This window comes from Ictalurus punctatus, chromosome 20 (assembly GCF_001660625.3).
Source record: "Ictalurus punctatus breed USDA103 chromosome 20, Coco_2.0, whole genome shotgun sequence".
Classification (NCBI taxonomy): Eukaryota; Metazoa; Chordata; class Actinopteri; order Siluriformes; family Ictaluridae; genus Ictalurus; species Ictalurus punctatus.
Window position 1 is genome coordinate 12,656,603 of NC_030435.2, and position 15,402 is coordinate 12,672,004.

Consider the following 15,402-nt stretch of genomic DNA (forward strand, 5'->3'; position numbering starts at 1 on the left):
TTGGATTGGATTAGTTTTGTCAACTTGAAACTAATCCTGTAACCTTGAGTTTATTCAACCACCTTCATGGTACAGGCCCCTGGTATGGAGAGAAACCAAACATTTCTTCTGTTAAATGCCCAGAAGAAAAAGCCCACAGGATAATCCTCAGCTATTTGGGTCCATAAGAGAACTTTTTATGACTTCTTTTCTCAAAGATTGAATAATATATTCATGTGATACATTTCGGGATGTGGAGTTAATCATTAAACCACATTAAAGGCCCATACCAGATTTGTTTTTCATAGAAAACAATTTCTCATAAATGTTCATTGGACAGTGTGCTTTTCACTTGTCCCCTAAGTTTCTCCATATGATTACTGGGAGAGCTCTCAAATGGGTGGAACCTTGTAACCTAATGCCAATCTTTGCAAAGGTAATGAACATGACTGACATTTCAAAATTAAACATATCAGCTTCAGGCAGAGTGAGCACTTAGATGTGCAGCAGTTGGTCATCTGAATCCATCATAGTTTTGCACAACTAGTATAACTTGTTATTTTATCATTGTAATTGGAAAATATTGAAAATAAATTATAAGTATTTATAAAAATCCACTACATAGTAACCTATAGCAGAAGTCCTGTGTGATAGCCTCTCGACTTAATTTTGTTTAAGGTTATGTTGTCCTGCCCCCCAAAATCTATAGTCATAAGCTGCTGCAAAACTAAACCATAACATTACTTGACTTGTGAACATCCTGAAGTTTTACTTGACTTGTGAACATCCTGAAGTGTCTATTATTTTATCATTCTCTACTGGTTCTACCAGTGCTTGCCGCTCCTACACTATAAGAACAGAGCATAAACAAAGCAGAAAATTGATACAGAAAAATAGCATAATCAGTTTGCCTCTTCACATTAGCTTTAGCCACAAAAACATAATAATTTATCAAGTGATGCTATGTTTCTGTGATGTAAGCATACTAGTAGAAATGCCGTATTCAACAATTCATCTTGGATATATTTCACCTATTACCAATTTTACACTTTGACCAGTAGTGAAATAATCCTTCATCATCTATGTATTGAATTGTTGTGATTTATCTTGTGATTGTTATTGACAGGCTCAAATAGGAGCATGTGCAAGGTGCAAAAAAGTGAGAGGGATCACTTGTGCTGGTTGACACCCGAGACACCCTTCCATAAATGTTAAACAAACGTCTGCTTACAGAAAGCTTCCCCATATCAACAATTAACTATATTTGTTATATAACAACACATTTTTAAATCTGTTTATGCAAAGTGTCTGACATACATGTCCCAATGACTGTTACAAAGCACAAAGCGAGATACATAAAGGCATGGTTTGCCATGGTTGGTATGGAGTGACCTGCACAGAGCCCTGATCTCAACACCACTTTGAGATGAACTGGAATGGTGACTGTATGGTATATTTTTAAGTAAATGGTATATGTTAAGTAATAAAAGTGAAATCCAATCATGTATAACTAGTGTCTAAGATATAAGGGAGTAAACAGTATATTAATCAAATAAACTAAAATCAAAGTAAAACAAACTAATGTGACTCTAACTTGTGAAAAATCACAGAACACACATTCCTCACTTAAAAAAAGTATATCCATTTCTTTTAGGTTTAGTATGTCATTTCTCAGTAAAAACTGCACCTGTTAAGGAACATTGAGTCTGTTCTCCGTATCGCTTAAGTCTCTATCTTTTTATCAGTTTGATGTTTGTGATTTCTTAAGAGGTATTTTTGAAATTACATTAATCAGTCGACTGAGCACATGCCACAATTATAGATAAGGTATGAAGACAGTAACATAACTGTGGTGAGAAGTCAGAAGTGTGCTTTAAAAAGAAAAAATGGGAAAACCCCACCTAATGAGATTTACATTTACATTTATGGCATTTGGCAGACACCCTTATCACTTCAACTTAATCATCAATTATTTATTATTTATTGTCTCCATCAATAAATACATCCCGATACTGGCTCATTAGGTCACAAACTAAGAATACCATCAGTCTAAAAACACTGTTGGGAGGTAATATAGTCAGAAAAACACAGACAACGATACACTATGTATTTATTTATTTATTTTTTAAGTGCTAATTTAAGTATTTTAGCAAGAGGTAGGTCTTTAGACATTGTTTAAAGACTGCCAGTGACTCAGCTGTTCGGACATCTATGGGAAGTTCATCCCACCACCAAGGTACCAGAACAGAGAAGAGTCTTAATGCATGCCTTCCTTGTACCCTGAGAGATGGTGGCACCAGTTTAGCGGTGCCAGAGAATTGGAAGGATTATGGTGCAGTGCGGAGTGTGTTAAGTGATTTGAGGTAAGTGTGTGCTCGTCCATTTTTGTCTTTGTAGGCAAGCATCAGTGTTTTAAATATGATGCGGGCAGCTACAGGAAGCCATGGAGGGAGTGTAGAAATGGGGTGGTGTGGGAGAACTTAGGAAGATTGAAAAAAGTTAAGCAGCTGCATTCTGGATCAGTTGCAGAGGTGCCAGACATGCTGAGTTTTGAGCAGAAACAAGAGGATCTGAGGGATGGAATGAGAGGATGAGTTGAGTGTCATCCACATAGCAGTGAACCCATGTGAGGATATGCCCTCACCAAGAGATCGAGTCTAGAGGGAAAACAGAAGAGGACCAAGTACTGAGCCTTGTGGGACAACAGTGGAGAGTCTGCGCGGACCTGGTATGAGCGGCCTTCCAGATGAGAAGCTAACCACGCTGCACCGTAATTTCTGAGACTCATGAGGGTGGACAAGAGAGTCTTGTGGTTAACTGTGTCAAACGCTGCTGAAAGGTCAAGGAGGATGAGGACTGATAACAGTTTGGCTGATCTAGCAGCATGTAGCTTCTCAGCGACAGCCAAAAGGGCAGTCTCTGTGAAATGTGCTGCTTTGAAGCCGGACTGGTTAGGATCCTGGAGGTTGCTCTCTGAGAGGTAGCAAGACAGATGATTGTAGACAGTGCGTGCGAGGATTTTAGTAAGAAAAGAGAGAAATGATACCAGTCTGTAGTTGCCGATGTCCGAGGCATCCAAAGTGGGCTTCTTCAGGGTGGGAATAACCCTTACTCTCTTGAATGCAGTTGGTACACAATCAGATGATATAGAGCCATTGATAAAGGGGAGGAGGTCTTGTGAGATGGTCTGGAACATTATGGAAGGTATTGGATCCAATGGGCAGGTGGTAGGATTGCAGGACAAGATGACAAGCAGGATCTCTTCTGTTGCGAGATTAGAAAAATGTGCCAGTGAAAGAAAAGGGGAATCCTCAGTGGGTAGTGTAGGGTAGTCGGGGTAGAAGTGAAGGTCTGGCAGATTTTTAAAAATCTTCTCATCATAAAAGGTTGGAAAGTCTTCAGCAGTCAGGAAGGATGGAGCAAGAGGAGCCGGTGGGTTGATTAGTAGTCTTCCATTTTTTCTCTGCTATTCTTACCTCTCTCCAGAGAGATAGAATGGAGGTTTCGACTGGTAGGAGAAAAGCATTGATAACTGGTTTTAGGCAGGATAGGTAGGGTGATGGTGAATGATACCAAGTGATGATCGGAGGTGTGGAGTTGGGGTAGCATTGATGTCTGTAGCTGGAGAGGGGTAGGTGAAGACCGGTCCAGGACATTTCCTCCCTTGTGTGTGTGTGGGCAGCTGTTGAATGTTAAGGAGAAGGCATGCAGAAGAGGGAGAAGACAAGAGGACTCGAGCTTGAGATCATTGTTTTAGTATTGTATAAAAGCATAAGACTTGATTATATTTGTCAGATGATCTGATGACATCTCGGCTTTTTTTATTCTTCAATAAAGTCTGATTTTTGGCATCTTAAACCCCTTGACTTTGAGAAGTTTTTATTTTTGGCTAAGGAGATTTTCGACTACAACTGCACCAAAGGCCTCCTTGATCAACATGGCCGAATGGGCTAATCCCCACAGCCACAGTCCAGAAGAATGGAGGTTATTATAACAGCAAAGGATGACTAAATCTGGAATGGCATGTTCAAAAAGCACTCATACTCATACTGAATTTTATATAATATTGCACTTGTAACCACTTTTTGGATAGTAATGCCCTTACTGGCTCCATTAATATAAAGTGGCATGACCAGCATTTCTGAAAAATTACTTTCATGGGGTTGTCACTAATCAGACCAGAAAGGATAAATGACATTTTTATAAAAAAATTCCCTTCAGTCTCTGGTCCAATGTGCTTCATCTAATTATTGTATGTGCTTCAATGTGCTTCACCTAATTATTGTACATAGACACATATGATTAAATAAGCTGCTAAACAGAATTTGCTACAAGAGGCCAAGCTTGTTTTGAAAATAGAGTTATGTTTTACTTCAGGGTTTACTTTCATCTCTTTTGGTTAAGAGATGCTTTTTCACTTGCTTATCGAAACGTGCTTATCTGAGCAAAGGTTGCTTAAAACATTTGTCATGCTTAATATCATTCTAGTGGTCATGCATCACTGTAATCTCATTGCAAACAGAGAGCAATAAGGCTTACAAAACTTTGAACACCTGAGCTAACTTCTAACAACATATTGGATCTATCACATCATATATCCATTGTTTGTGTGCAAGATCAGTATTATTATATTTGTGCATTGCTTCAAAGTAAGTCCTCACACTTCACAATGCATATTAATTGTAATGAAATAATAAACAGGATTATTAAGATTATTCAGGTAAATGTAAATTAACGCACGGCACTTTTTGAAGCGGCTCTGACAGTTGTCCTGGGCTAGGCGCTGGCACCCAGACAGGTCCAAGGTTATAGGGCAGCTCAGCATGTAGAAATGGCAGAGTGAGGTGAACTCGGATAGGCGCTGCTCCTCTGACAGCTCTGATGTCTTCAGAAGCTCTGCACATGTGGGTTCCCTGCTTCCAAAAGATTCTGGGATTGGACAAAAGCAATTGCTGCTTAAACTACATCCCAATCTGAACTATATAGCTTTAAGCCTGAATATGTGATTTTCTCCAGCACTGAGAAAGAGTAAGTGGCTATGTATGGCTGTGTGTATATGTGTGTGACTCACTATGGATTTCAGATAGGATCCAGTCTTTGTAAGCCACAACACGAGTGTATACACCTGGTTTGCCTTTCTCCCCACAGCCATCTCCCCAAGATGTTATACCATATAACTGAAACCTCCCTGAAATAAGGTCCTGAAGGATCAGTGGCCCACCAGAATCACCCTACAGAGACAAAGAGTTTCACAGTAGGAATAGGCAATATAACTTTATTTTACCATTAACTGCCTATTATGGAAAGATGAGTTAGTGATCTAATATGTTTGGAAATCACCAGATGTTTACACCTATGCGTTGTTAGATGTATGTGTGTGTTATACCTGACATGAGTCGATACCTCCGGACAAGTAGCCAGCACAGAACATGGTGTTGGTGAGCAGCTGTTTGCCAAGGGCACTTTTACATGTGCTCTGAGACAGCAGGGGAACCATTGCCTCAATCACCACATCAGCCGCTGGACCATCTACACTCACACATATATCAAACACACACATCAAATGCAAACACACACACACACACACACACACACACACACACACACACACATGCATTTGTAGTTCAACGTTTAGGCCCCTTTCTGACGCAGAATAAATACTTCTGGTCTAAAAATTATTTCTGTTACCTTCATAAAGTGAGCCCCATCCAGCCACCAGACATGGTGCTCCAGGGGGAGGCTCAAGGTCAGATGGCAAACACACAGGCATCACACGCTCTGACAAAACCACAGGAGAGCTCAGCTTCACCAAGGCAATGTCATTATTAAAAGTCTTTGGGTTGAACTGCAAGGTAGATGAAAGGAGTTAATCTCTAGGTGAACACTTAATTGGATTCCACACAACAGGAGTCATCATAACTGTGAAAATACAGTTATGTCAGCAATGGCACTTTTAAAGCTCTTTTTTTTTTTTTTTTTTTTTTTTTTACAAAATATTTGTATGCCAGCAGGTTACATCTGAAGTCAAATATTATACTTGAAATCAGAAGAAATGCAAAAATGTATACAGTCAGGTCCATAAGTATTTGGACAGCAACACAATTTTTATAATTTTGCCTCTATACACCACTACAGTGGATTTGAAATTAAGTAATCAAAATTGGATTGAAATGTAGACTTTCAGCTTTAATTCAAGGGGTTCATACACAATGCACTGGTGAGCTCAACAACACCAAAACGCCTGGAAGACCTCGGAAGACAACCAAAGTGGATGATCGCAGAATTATTTCCTTCTTAAAGTAAAAACCCCTTCACAACATCTAGCCAAGTTAAGAACACACTGGAGGAGGTAGGTGTATTTCAAAGGTAGACTTCATTGTCAAAGTCTGCAATCAAGAGATGCCTTCAGAATGTAAATCTGGAACCGAAAGGCCAGATAAAACCTCTAAAAAAGCCTGACCAGTTGTAATGCAATATTATCTTGTACCAGGATGATGGGAACAGAAGCATATGGAAAAGGAAAGGAAGGGCTCATGATCCAAGCATACCACTTTATCTGTAAAACATGTGGAGTCAGTGTTATAACATGGGCATGTACAGCTGCCAGTGGAACTGGGTCACTGGTGTTTATTGATAAGGTGACTGCTAATAGAAATAGCAGGATGAATTATGAAGTGTACAGAGTGATGCTTTCTTCTCAGATTCAGTCAAATGCTGCAAAACTGATAGGATGGCACTTCACAGTACAGATGGATAATGACGCAAAACATACAGTGTAAGAAATTTTCCTAAATGTCTGATGACCTCAACCCAAATGAGCATGCTTTTTACTTATTGAAGACAAAACTGAAGGCAGAATGACCCACAAACAAACAGAAACTGAAGGCAGCTACAGTAAAGGCCAGGCAAAGCATCTCAAGGGAGAAAACTCAGCATTTTATGATGTCCATGGTTTTGAGACTCCAGGCAGTTATTGACGGCAAAGGCTTTGCATCCAAATATTAAAAATAATCCTAATATTTATGATTGTTAGTTTGTCCAATTACTTTTGAGCCTGTGAAAATGGAGGGACTATGTGAAAAATGGCTTAAACTCCTTGAATTAAAACTGAAAGTCTAAACTTCAATCACATCTTGACTGCTTCATTTCAAATCCATTGTGGTGGTGCATAGTAGAAACTTGGCTGTGTGCACATTACAGGTAAACACAGTCCCCAAATTCCTCTCAATTAGATTTGATGCATTTATATGTAAACTGGCAGACAGGTTTTTTTCTGTAGACTTCTGAATTCATTCTGCTGTTACCATCATGAGTTGTATCATCAATAAAGATCATGAGCAGATCCTTTCTTTCTCCACACCCTGGCCTTTCTTTCAGTTTGGTAGAGGCTAATCTTGGTTCCAGAACTTTTGTGTGTCATCTCTGTATTTCTTTGCAAATTCCAATCTGCCTTTCCAATTGCAAGGTATGACCTCTATGCTGTATTCCTGCTCTTAAAGTGTTCTTCAACCAGTGGATTGTAATACCTTCACCCCTGTCCTGTGGAGAATGTTGGTGATGTCATTGACTGTTGTTTTTGGGTTTTTCTTTTTATAGTTGTTTTTCTTTGGCTGACCTGTTTGATATCTGGTTGTGATTTCTTTCTTTTTCAGGACATTCCAAATAGTTGTACTGGCTATGCTCAGTGCTTGTGCAATGGCACTGATCAATTTCCCCACTTTTCTTAGTTTCAAAATGGCTTGCTTTACTCCCATAGACAGTTATCTGGTCTTCAAGTTGGGTTGTCCTTTTTAACAACAAACCAAGCGTAGATATTCAGAGCTATGATAATCGTTTAAACAATCAATCTAATGGAGCACACCTGGGAAACAAGAAACACCTGTCAGTTTCATGTTCAACTATTTTTCATCACTTGAAAAATGGGTTGGTTCAAACAAAAGATGGCATAGTCTAAGTTGTTTAACACATTTTGATGTAAATATCAAGGAAATGAAAGTTGGCATTCCAATCTATCGTTGTCACGGTTTCCCCTTTAGGCAGTGCGCTGGAGAGCATGAGGGCGCGCGCACGCACGAGCAAGGTGTGCGAGCGCCCGCTCTTCGAATATTGACAACCGTGACCTTGTTTACCATGGACACGTGCGTTTGTTTTGGTTTTGTTCTGTCTCCTCCCTGTTCTGATATTGGTCATTGTTCGGGTGTGTGTCTTTATTGTTTTAAGCTGCCAGCACCTAGCACTGATTTTGTTTGGGATATATACCACTCGCTTCCCTGTACACCTCACGTAGTATTGAGTTTATCTCACATACCAAGCGGTTGTCTTTTGTTCTAGTTTTGTTTCATGGTCTCTGACTTCGTTTATAGTTTCTCGACTCTGATCATTGCCTTGCCCTATTTATGCCTGTTTGCCGATCGCCTGACCTTTTGCATGTTTTTGGACTATGTTTTTGGATTACGATTTGGATTTGTACGCCTTTGTCTCCTTTAATAAAACTGTTAACTGCATTTGCATCTGTCCTAATCTCCCTTACATCTCGAGACGTGACAGAATACTACGCCCAAACATGGATGCAGCAGGAAGACAGGGGAGACATCACGCTACGAAAACCATGGAAGTAGCAGGAGAGTGCCTTGTCGGGAAATGCTCGGATTACCGGCCGCGTTTCCTGTCCGTGCCGTTCCCTCAAAGGTATGCTGCCGAACTCCCACTGGAGACATAAGGATTGGGAAGCTACCCACCGGAGTTCCTCTGTCACTGCCAGATATAAAGTATCTCACAAAAGTGAGTACACCCCTCACATTTTTGTAAATATTTGATTATATCTTTTCATGTGACAACACTGAAGAATGACACTTTGCTACAATGTAAAGTAGTGAGTGTACAGCTTGTGTAACAGTGTAAATTTGCCTACCCCTCAAAATAACTCAACACACAGTCATTAATGTCTAAACTGCTGGCAACAAAAGTGAGTACACCCCTAGGTGAAAATGTCCAAATTGGGCCCAATTAGCCATTTCCCCTCCCCGGTGTCATGTGACTTGTTAGTGTTACAAGGTCTCAAGTGTAAATGGGGAACAGGTGTGTTAAATTTGGTGTCATCGCTCTCACACTCCCTCATACTGGTCACTGGAAGTTCAACATGGCACCTCATGGCAAAGAACTCTCTGAGGATCTGAAAAAAAGAATTGTTGCTCTACATAAAAATGGCCTAGGCTATAAAAAGATTGCCAAGACCCTGACACTGAGCTGCAGCATGGTGGCCAAGACCATACAGCGGTTTAACAGGACAGGTTCCACTCAGAACAGGCCTTGCCATGGTCGACCAAAGAAGTAGAGTGCACGTGCTCAGCGTCATATCCAGAGGTTGTCTTTGGGAAATAGACGTATGAGTGCTGCCAGCATTGCTGCAGAGGTTGAAGGGGTGGGGGGTCAGCCTGTCAGTGCTCAGACCATACGCCGCACACTGCATCAAATTGGTCTGCATGGCTGACGTCCCAGAAGGAAGCCTCTTCTAAAGGTGATGCACAGGAAAGCCCACAAACAGTTTGCTGAAGACAAGCAGACTAAGGACATGGAATACTGGAGCCATGTCCTGTGGTCTGATGAGACCAAAATAAACTTATTTGGTTCAGAAGGTGTCAAGCATGTGTGGCGGCAACCAGGTGAGGAGTACAAAGACAAGTGTGTCTTGCCTACAGTCAAGCGTGGTGGTGGGAGTGTCATGGTCCGGGGCTGCATGAGTGCTGCCGGCACTGGGGAGCTACAGTTCATTGAGGGAACCATGAATGCCAATGTACTCCTTTAATAAAACTGTTAACTGCACTGGCATCTGTCCTAATTTCCCTCATGCCTCGAGACGTGACAATCGTACCATATTCATCCTTTGATCTCAAACTGAAATGTCTTCAGTGTATAGCAAAAACAATAGACTTGTCCATGCTTTTCAAATACATTTGGAGACTATTTTTAAAAGTTATACCAGTGAAGCTGTCAATACCAAAGAGGTAATGAGATGAAATTATTGATGCAGATGTATATGTTTACCTTTGGGTGTGTGATGATACGGTTGACCTTCATGACCTGCTCATCAGGGTCAGCCTTAGTGATGTCAAATTCACCAACCACAGCTGTCCAGTAATCCTCTCTTTGACTTCTTAAATGAGAGAGAAAGTGAGAGAGAAGGAATAAGTTACTCTAGATTTTGTAATTTGCAGCACAGGTACAATTTTGTGCTTGTATGTAGTGCATTGGGCAATAGCACCACCATCACCACTGAACCCTGTTAGACACAGGCAAATAAATACATTTTATTGTAATATTTAAATACTGTTAAAGACTTTAACTGGACTAGCTTGTTACATTTAGCGTGGAATTTCTTGATATAATGATTTTTTAAAAAATTATTATTATTATTTTTTTTTTTACAACATTCTTGATTTTAGTCAATCTGTATCATTCTTCTAACCAAAGGTAGCTGACCAAGTAACAGGAATGGTTGCATTACTCCAAGCTGTTTTCAATAATTAGCCATACTGGAAAGATAACATAAGATATTCATTGTTATTTATTATTATTATTATTATTATTATTATTATTATTATTATACTATAACTATTTTCTACAAAACATGAGATGCTATACTGATGAGCTGGTTAATGCAGCTTCCAGACTTGAAAGTTTGTTGAACTCTATAGAATTTTCTATACTTCTGCATAAATATGACCTAAAACATCATCAGATGTCCCAAAAGTAAACCAAGAGATCTCAATTTAAAAAATGACACAAAAATATTATGGTCTGCACTTATATAGCGCCTTTTAAATTAAGTGGTTTTACAAAGCGCTCTACACTGTTTCTCATTCAACCATACATGCCATACATTCACACACTCACACACCAATGCTAGCCTGCCACTGGGAGCAACGCAGTGTCTTGATAAAGGACACTTCGGCATGTGGCCAGGGGATCAAGCTGCCAACCCTGCGACTGGTAGACAAACCACTCTACCACTTGAGCCACAGCATCCGCACATTTATACAGTTATTCTGTGGCTTGGTGGAGTCCAGATTCTTTAGAGATTGTTTTGTAACCCAGCCTGATGAGATGAGCATCAACAACTCTTTTTCTGAAGTACACAGACGTCTGCTTTGTTCATGACATGATACGCTTCCGCAAATGTGCTGTGAAGATCAGATCCCAGGTCTTTAAATAAAACGGGGTGCTCACTGACTCTAATTTCACCTTCAAATTAACTGCTAATACTAGAGGTTCACATATTTTTGTCACTCACAGATACAGTCATGTGATAAACTAAGTACAAACCATGGAAATTGCTGGCTTTTTTGACATATTTGGACAAGCAAACATTTTATCATCTTTGAAACAGTGCCTATTAATAAAGTTCATATACTTGAACAAATCAATGATTTGATATTCTTTTGTGGAAAATGTAAGCACATCCTTGGCCTCAGAAGCTAGTATTCATAAATTCATGTCAAAGTGAATGATGGGAAGAGAAGAGTATGGAAAAGGAAAGGAAAGGCTCATGATCCAAAGCATACCACATCATCTGTCAAACATTGTGGAGGGAGTGTTATGGCATGAGCATGTACATTTACAGCTGCCAATGGAACTGGGTGACTGGTGTTTATTGATGGTGTGACTGCTGATAGAAGTAGCAGAATGAACTCTGAAGTATAACCAGATAGCATGTAGTGATCGGCCCGAGCTTGGCAGCCCCACAGTGCCCACGGCTCAAGTATCGGCATGTACTATCTGGGCCGAGTGTGACCCGCAGCTCGTTCTGGTCCATGTGTTTTTGTTACAGCAGTAAAGCACTGGGCCAATTCTTGTTCACCCTAACTAGCATGGACTTGGCTATACGGACTGGGCCACTTCTGGCAATGACTCGGCTTGGTTCAATCAGATGGTTACATTAATGTAGCAGTAATTATATGCTAAACATAAAATTTACTTAATTCCCCGACAGAATCTGATAATGTGTCGACTGCATGTTTAATGTCATGAATTTGTCAAAAAACAAAGTATCTGCGGTAAAAAAAATAAATTTAAAATTAGAATAGTATAAGACAGAAGATGCACAAATATTTATAACAGGAGCAAATATATTTAGATATAATGCAGCAGTTAATTCTTTTATATGCTTTTATTTAAATTAAACGCTCTTCGTTGCGCTCTCAGGTGATTTAATCTTCACAGCAGTGGGAGGAGTCTTGGACCTGTGGTAGTGGGAGATGTCTGACATGTTTGTGAGTTTTGGACAAAAACAAAACAATGGATTATTTACCAAAAGATATGGGATCATTTAGATATAACAATTCGGGTAAGCATTGATTCACATTTACATTTTAAGTATTTCACTTTGCAGATTCTCATAAAGGAACTTGTGAAAATTGAGTGTTCTTGAGTGTTCACACTGTGCTAAATTTGACGAGCAATACTCTGACCAGCATGTACAAGGAGAAAGAGCAAGGTTGTTTGTATTTTTACTGTCCACACTCTTATTTTTTTGAATGCAACTGTATTAAGCAAACACTGTTTTGATTCCATATTTCTTCAAGGACAATAAAGGATTTATTGAGAGTTATGAGGATTTGTTTGTACTATTAAGTAATACTATATCTCTACGCATTTTTTTTTCAATGGTGGCTTTTGAGCTAGGCAGATGAATGCCATATCTGTATATTCAAACATTGGTAACTTTTGTTATTACACATATATTTAACAGAAATTTTTATGTAAGTTTTAAGTTTACATTTAGCTTAGCTTGAAATGGTACATACAAGACAAATTTTAAATCTTGCATAATAATGTTATATTTCCACAGCCGACGGCTACTGATTGGATGACGGTCTTCCTGAATGGACCATAAAGGTGCAAGTGCACACCAGGATCAAGGTTCGGGTTGAACATTCCGGTTTTGGAATTCAATCACTGAGGTATTAAGGTTTCTTCTACTGATACACTGTCCACCATGTGCCTCTGTTGTTAAATTTTACATTATTATTGTAAAGATTAGTTAGGTAACTGTTTTTAGGTTAACTGATTAATGTCTTTTTAAAAACTGAAACAAATTAATTGAGAATGAAACTCATTAAAATACAAATTGTCATTTTAGTGGTTGTTAAAAATGTACAATATTTAGGAATTTTTGAGTGTATAACAAGGTTTTGTTTAATTAATTTATTTATTTTGTTTGTCAGGCGACAGCAAATAATCTTGTTTATCATTCATCTTCATGTTAATATATAAATAGACTATTTTTCATTTTAGTTGATATTCATTATGTATTAACTGATAACATTCAGATTTTAAAGTAAAAAATTGTTGGCAACACTTCACAATAAGGTTTTATTTGTCAACATGAAATAACAATGAGCAATTCATTAAAGTCTTCTTCTTCAGCTATATTCAGCTATATTCAAATGAACAATTGTCTTTTTATTAAGTAGTATTAACCAAGATGAATAAGGTCCGTAAAAATATATTGCTGAATATACCTGAAGAAGAAGACTTTAATGAATAGTAGCAACACAATGGACCTCAAGTACTAAAACTGAGGTTATATGAATATTCTAGTTCAAAACTGATGAGAACATCATGACTCATTTAATAAGATTAAATGTTTGGCTATTTTTGATGACACTGAAATGCAAGCATATATTCTAAGTGATCCATTTAATCATTTCACTGTTGCTTTGTATACTAAATAGTATTGTTTGTTTCTTTGTCTCTTCCCTGCAAATGTTTCACATCTCTGCTCATCCATAATCCGCTGACTGATAGTCCAATGTATTTATTTAGCACCTGGCATATATTTGCATTTGTATTTTTGACCTCTTATTCAAATAGTTAAGTGCCCCATTATTGTGTTGTTGTATTGGCATATTGACCACAAAAAAGACTATTCATAGTCAACACTTCTTCAATTTGCATGAACATTAACAACAATAGTTGCCTTATACCCACCCACCCCCTCCCAAAAATAGATTAAAAAAGTACAATTGTTTGGGTCTTGTAATGACACAATTCATTCATCTTTGTTTCTTGTTGAAGATGTAAAAAAGTTCCATATCGTGCTGTTCATGGACTGATTTGAAGTGGAAGTTGTGCCATCTTCATGGTGCTTGGCCATCTTACAAATCCATGGATGCAGAAGACTGTAACCCGGCAAGAATCTCCTCATTATACTTGGCCGAGCTTCAGGGTGCAGATTATTCACACTACAGGTAACATATTTTGTAAATGATGACTATTGCATGATTGTTACTTCTTTTGGGGAGGTTAACAACAATGTGTTTTATAGACACCTATAAGGAAGCTCAGGTCAAACTTCCACAGGCAATTCTGACTTGCAGACCGATTATGATGATTGTCCAGCATGCACAAAAAGAAAAAACAGGTTTGTTTGGATTTTAAGTATTTCCTTTTACCAGAGTAAACCCAAAAATTAAAAGTCTGCAAGCAACAACAACCTGAGGGTGAGTAGATGATGACAGAACTTTCATCAACTATAAGAAAATTGCAAATATATTGCATTGGCTATTGCACTACAACCTGCAAATATTTCTATGGCATTGTTTTAAATAAAAACTTAATTATCCAATCAGGAAAAATATGACACAATTCAAGTGAGTATTCAAGGATATTTTAGAGGTTGCAGCTGCACCACAAATACCATCACCACCACCAATATCTATGACAGAAGCCCTAAGAACTCCATCCAGATGGACAGATGGTGTTGAGAGTCCCAGCACCTCTCAGAACATTTGCAGTACATTTACAACTGCAGCTGAAGATATAGAGTAGACAGAACCTGTTGTAATCAGTAATGTGTTAGTAAGTATTCACAAAAACTCCTCATGTAACTAGTAACGGGGAAATTTTAACAACATCTAAAATAAAAGCAATGTCAAGTTTACTTTTAATTTTTTTTTTATATTTTATTTTGCACTTTTTCAGTGGGTGTCCAATGGGTACAGATTTAATTGTCCTGTTTCTCTTACCAAACACTATGGCAATAAGCTACAAGTTGATGTAATGCTCATTTATTATTTCTGTATTTTACAGCCCTGCTAACTGCAGTTTTAAGAGCACAAGAGGTCATGAAGCAACAGCTGGTCATGATTCTAAACAATCAGCAAAAGCAGGGCACTGCTCAGTCTCAAAATGATGGTGACCTACCAGACATCAGCACATTTGATCTCCGTTTGTCAGATTTGTCTGATCTGGAAAGGCTTTAAAGCCAACTGAAGGAGCAACCAGAACACATGAAAAAGTTGGTAAGTTAAATGTAGTATTCAGATACTCTTTGCACCAACCTTTTTCTTTTAATGTAATGCATTTATTTTTTTTATGATATTCTACTACTGTTTTATTCTTAATGTGGCCATATTGATGTTT

General features: G+C 38.5%; 1 protein-coding gene across 1 annotated transcript; it reads right to left on the minus strand.

The window, feature by feature from the left end:
* Positions 1-4,622: 4,622 nt before the first annotated feature.
* Positions 4,623-6,514, minus strand: prss56 (serine protease 56). Its single transcript, XM_053673818.1, has 5 exons — positions 6,467-6,514; positions 5,668-5,824; positions 5,366-5,508; positions 5,051-5,210; positions 4,623-4,908 (listed from the first exon to the last, which is right to left on the minus strand). The coding sequence occupies exons 1-5, from the start codon at positions 6,512-6,514 to the stop codon at positions 4,637-4,639; spliced, it is 780 nt and encodes a 259-aa protein (XP_053529793.1). The 3' UTR covers positions 4,623-4,636.
* Positions 6,515-15,402: the final 8,888 nt, after the last annotated feature.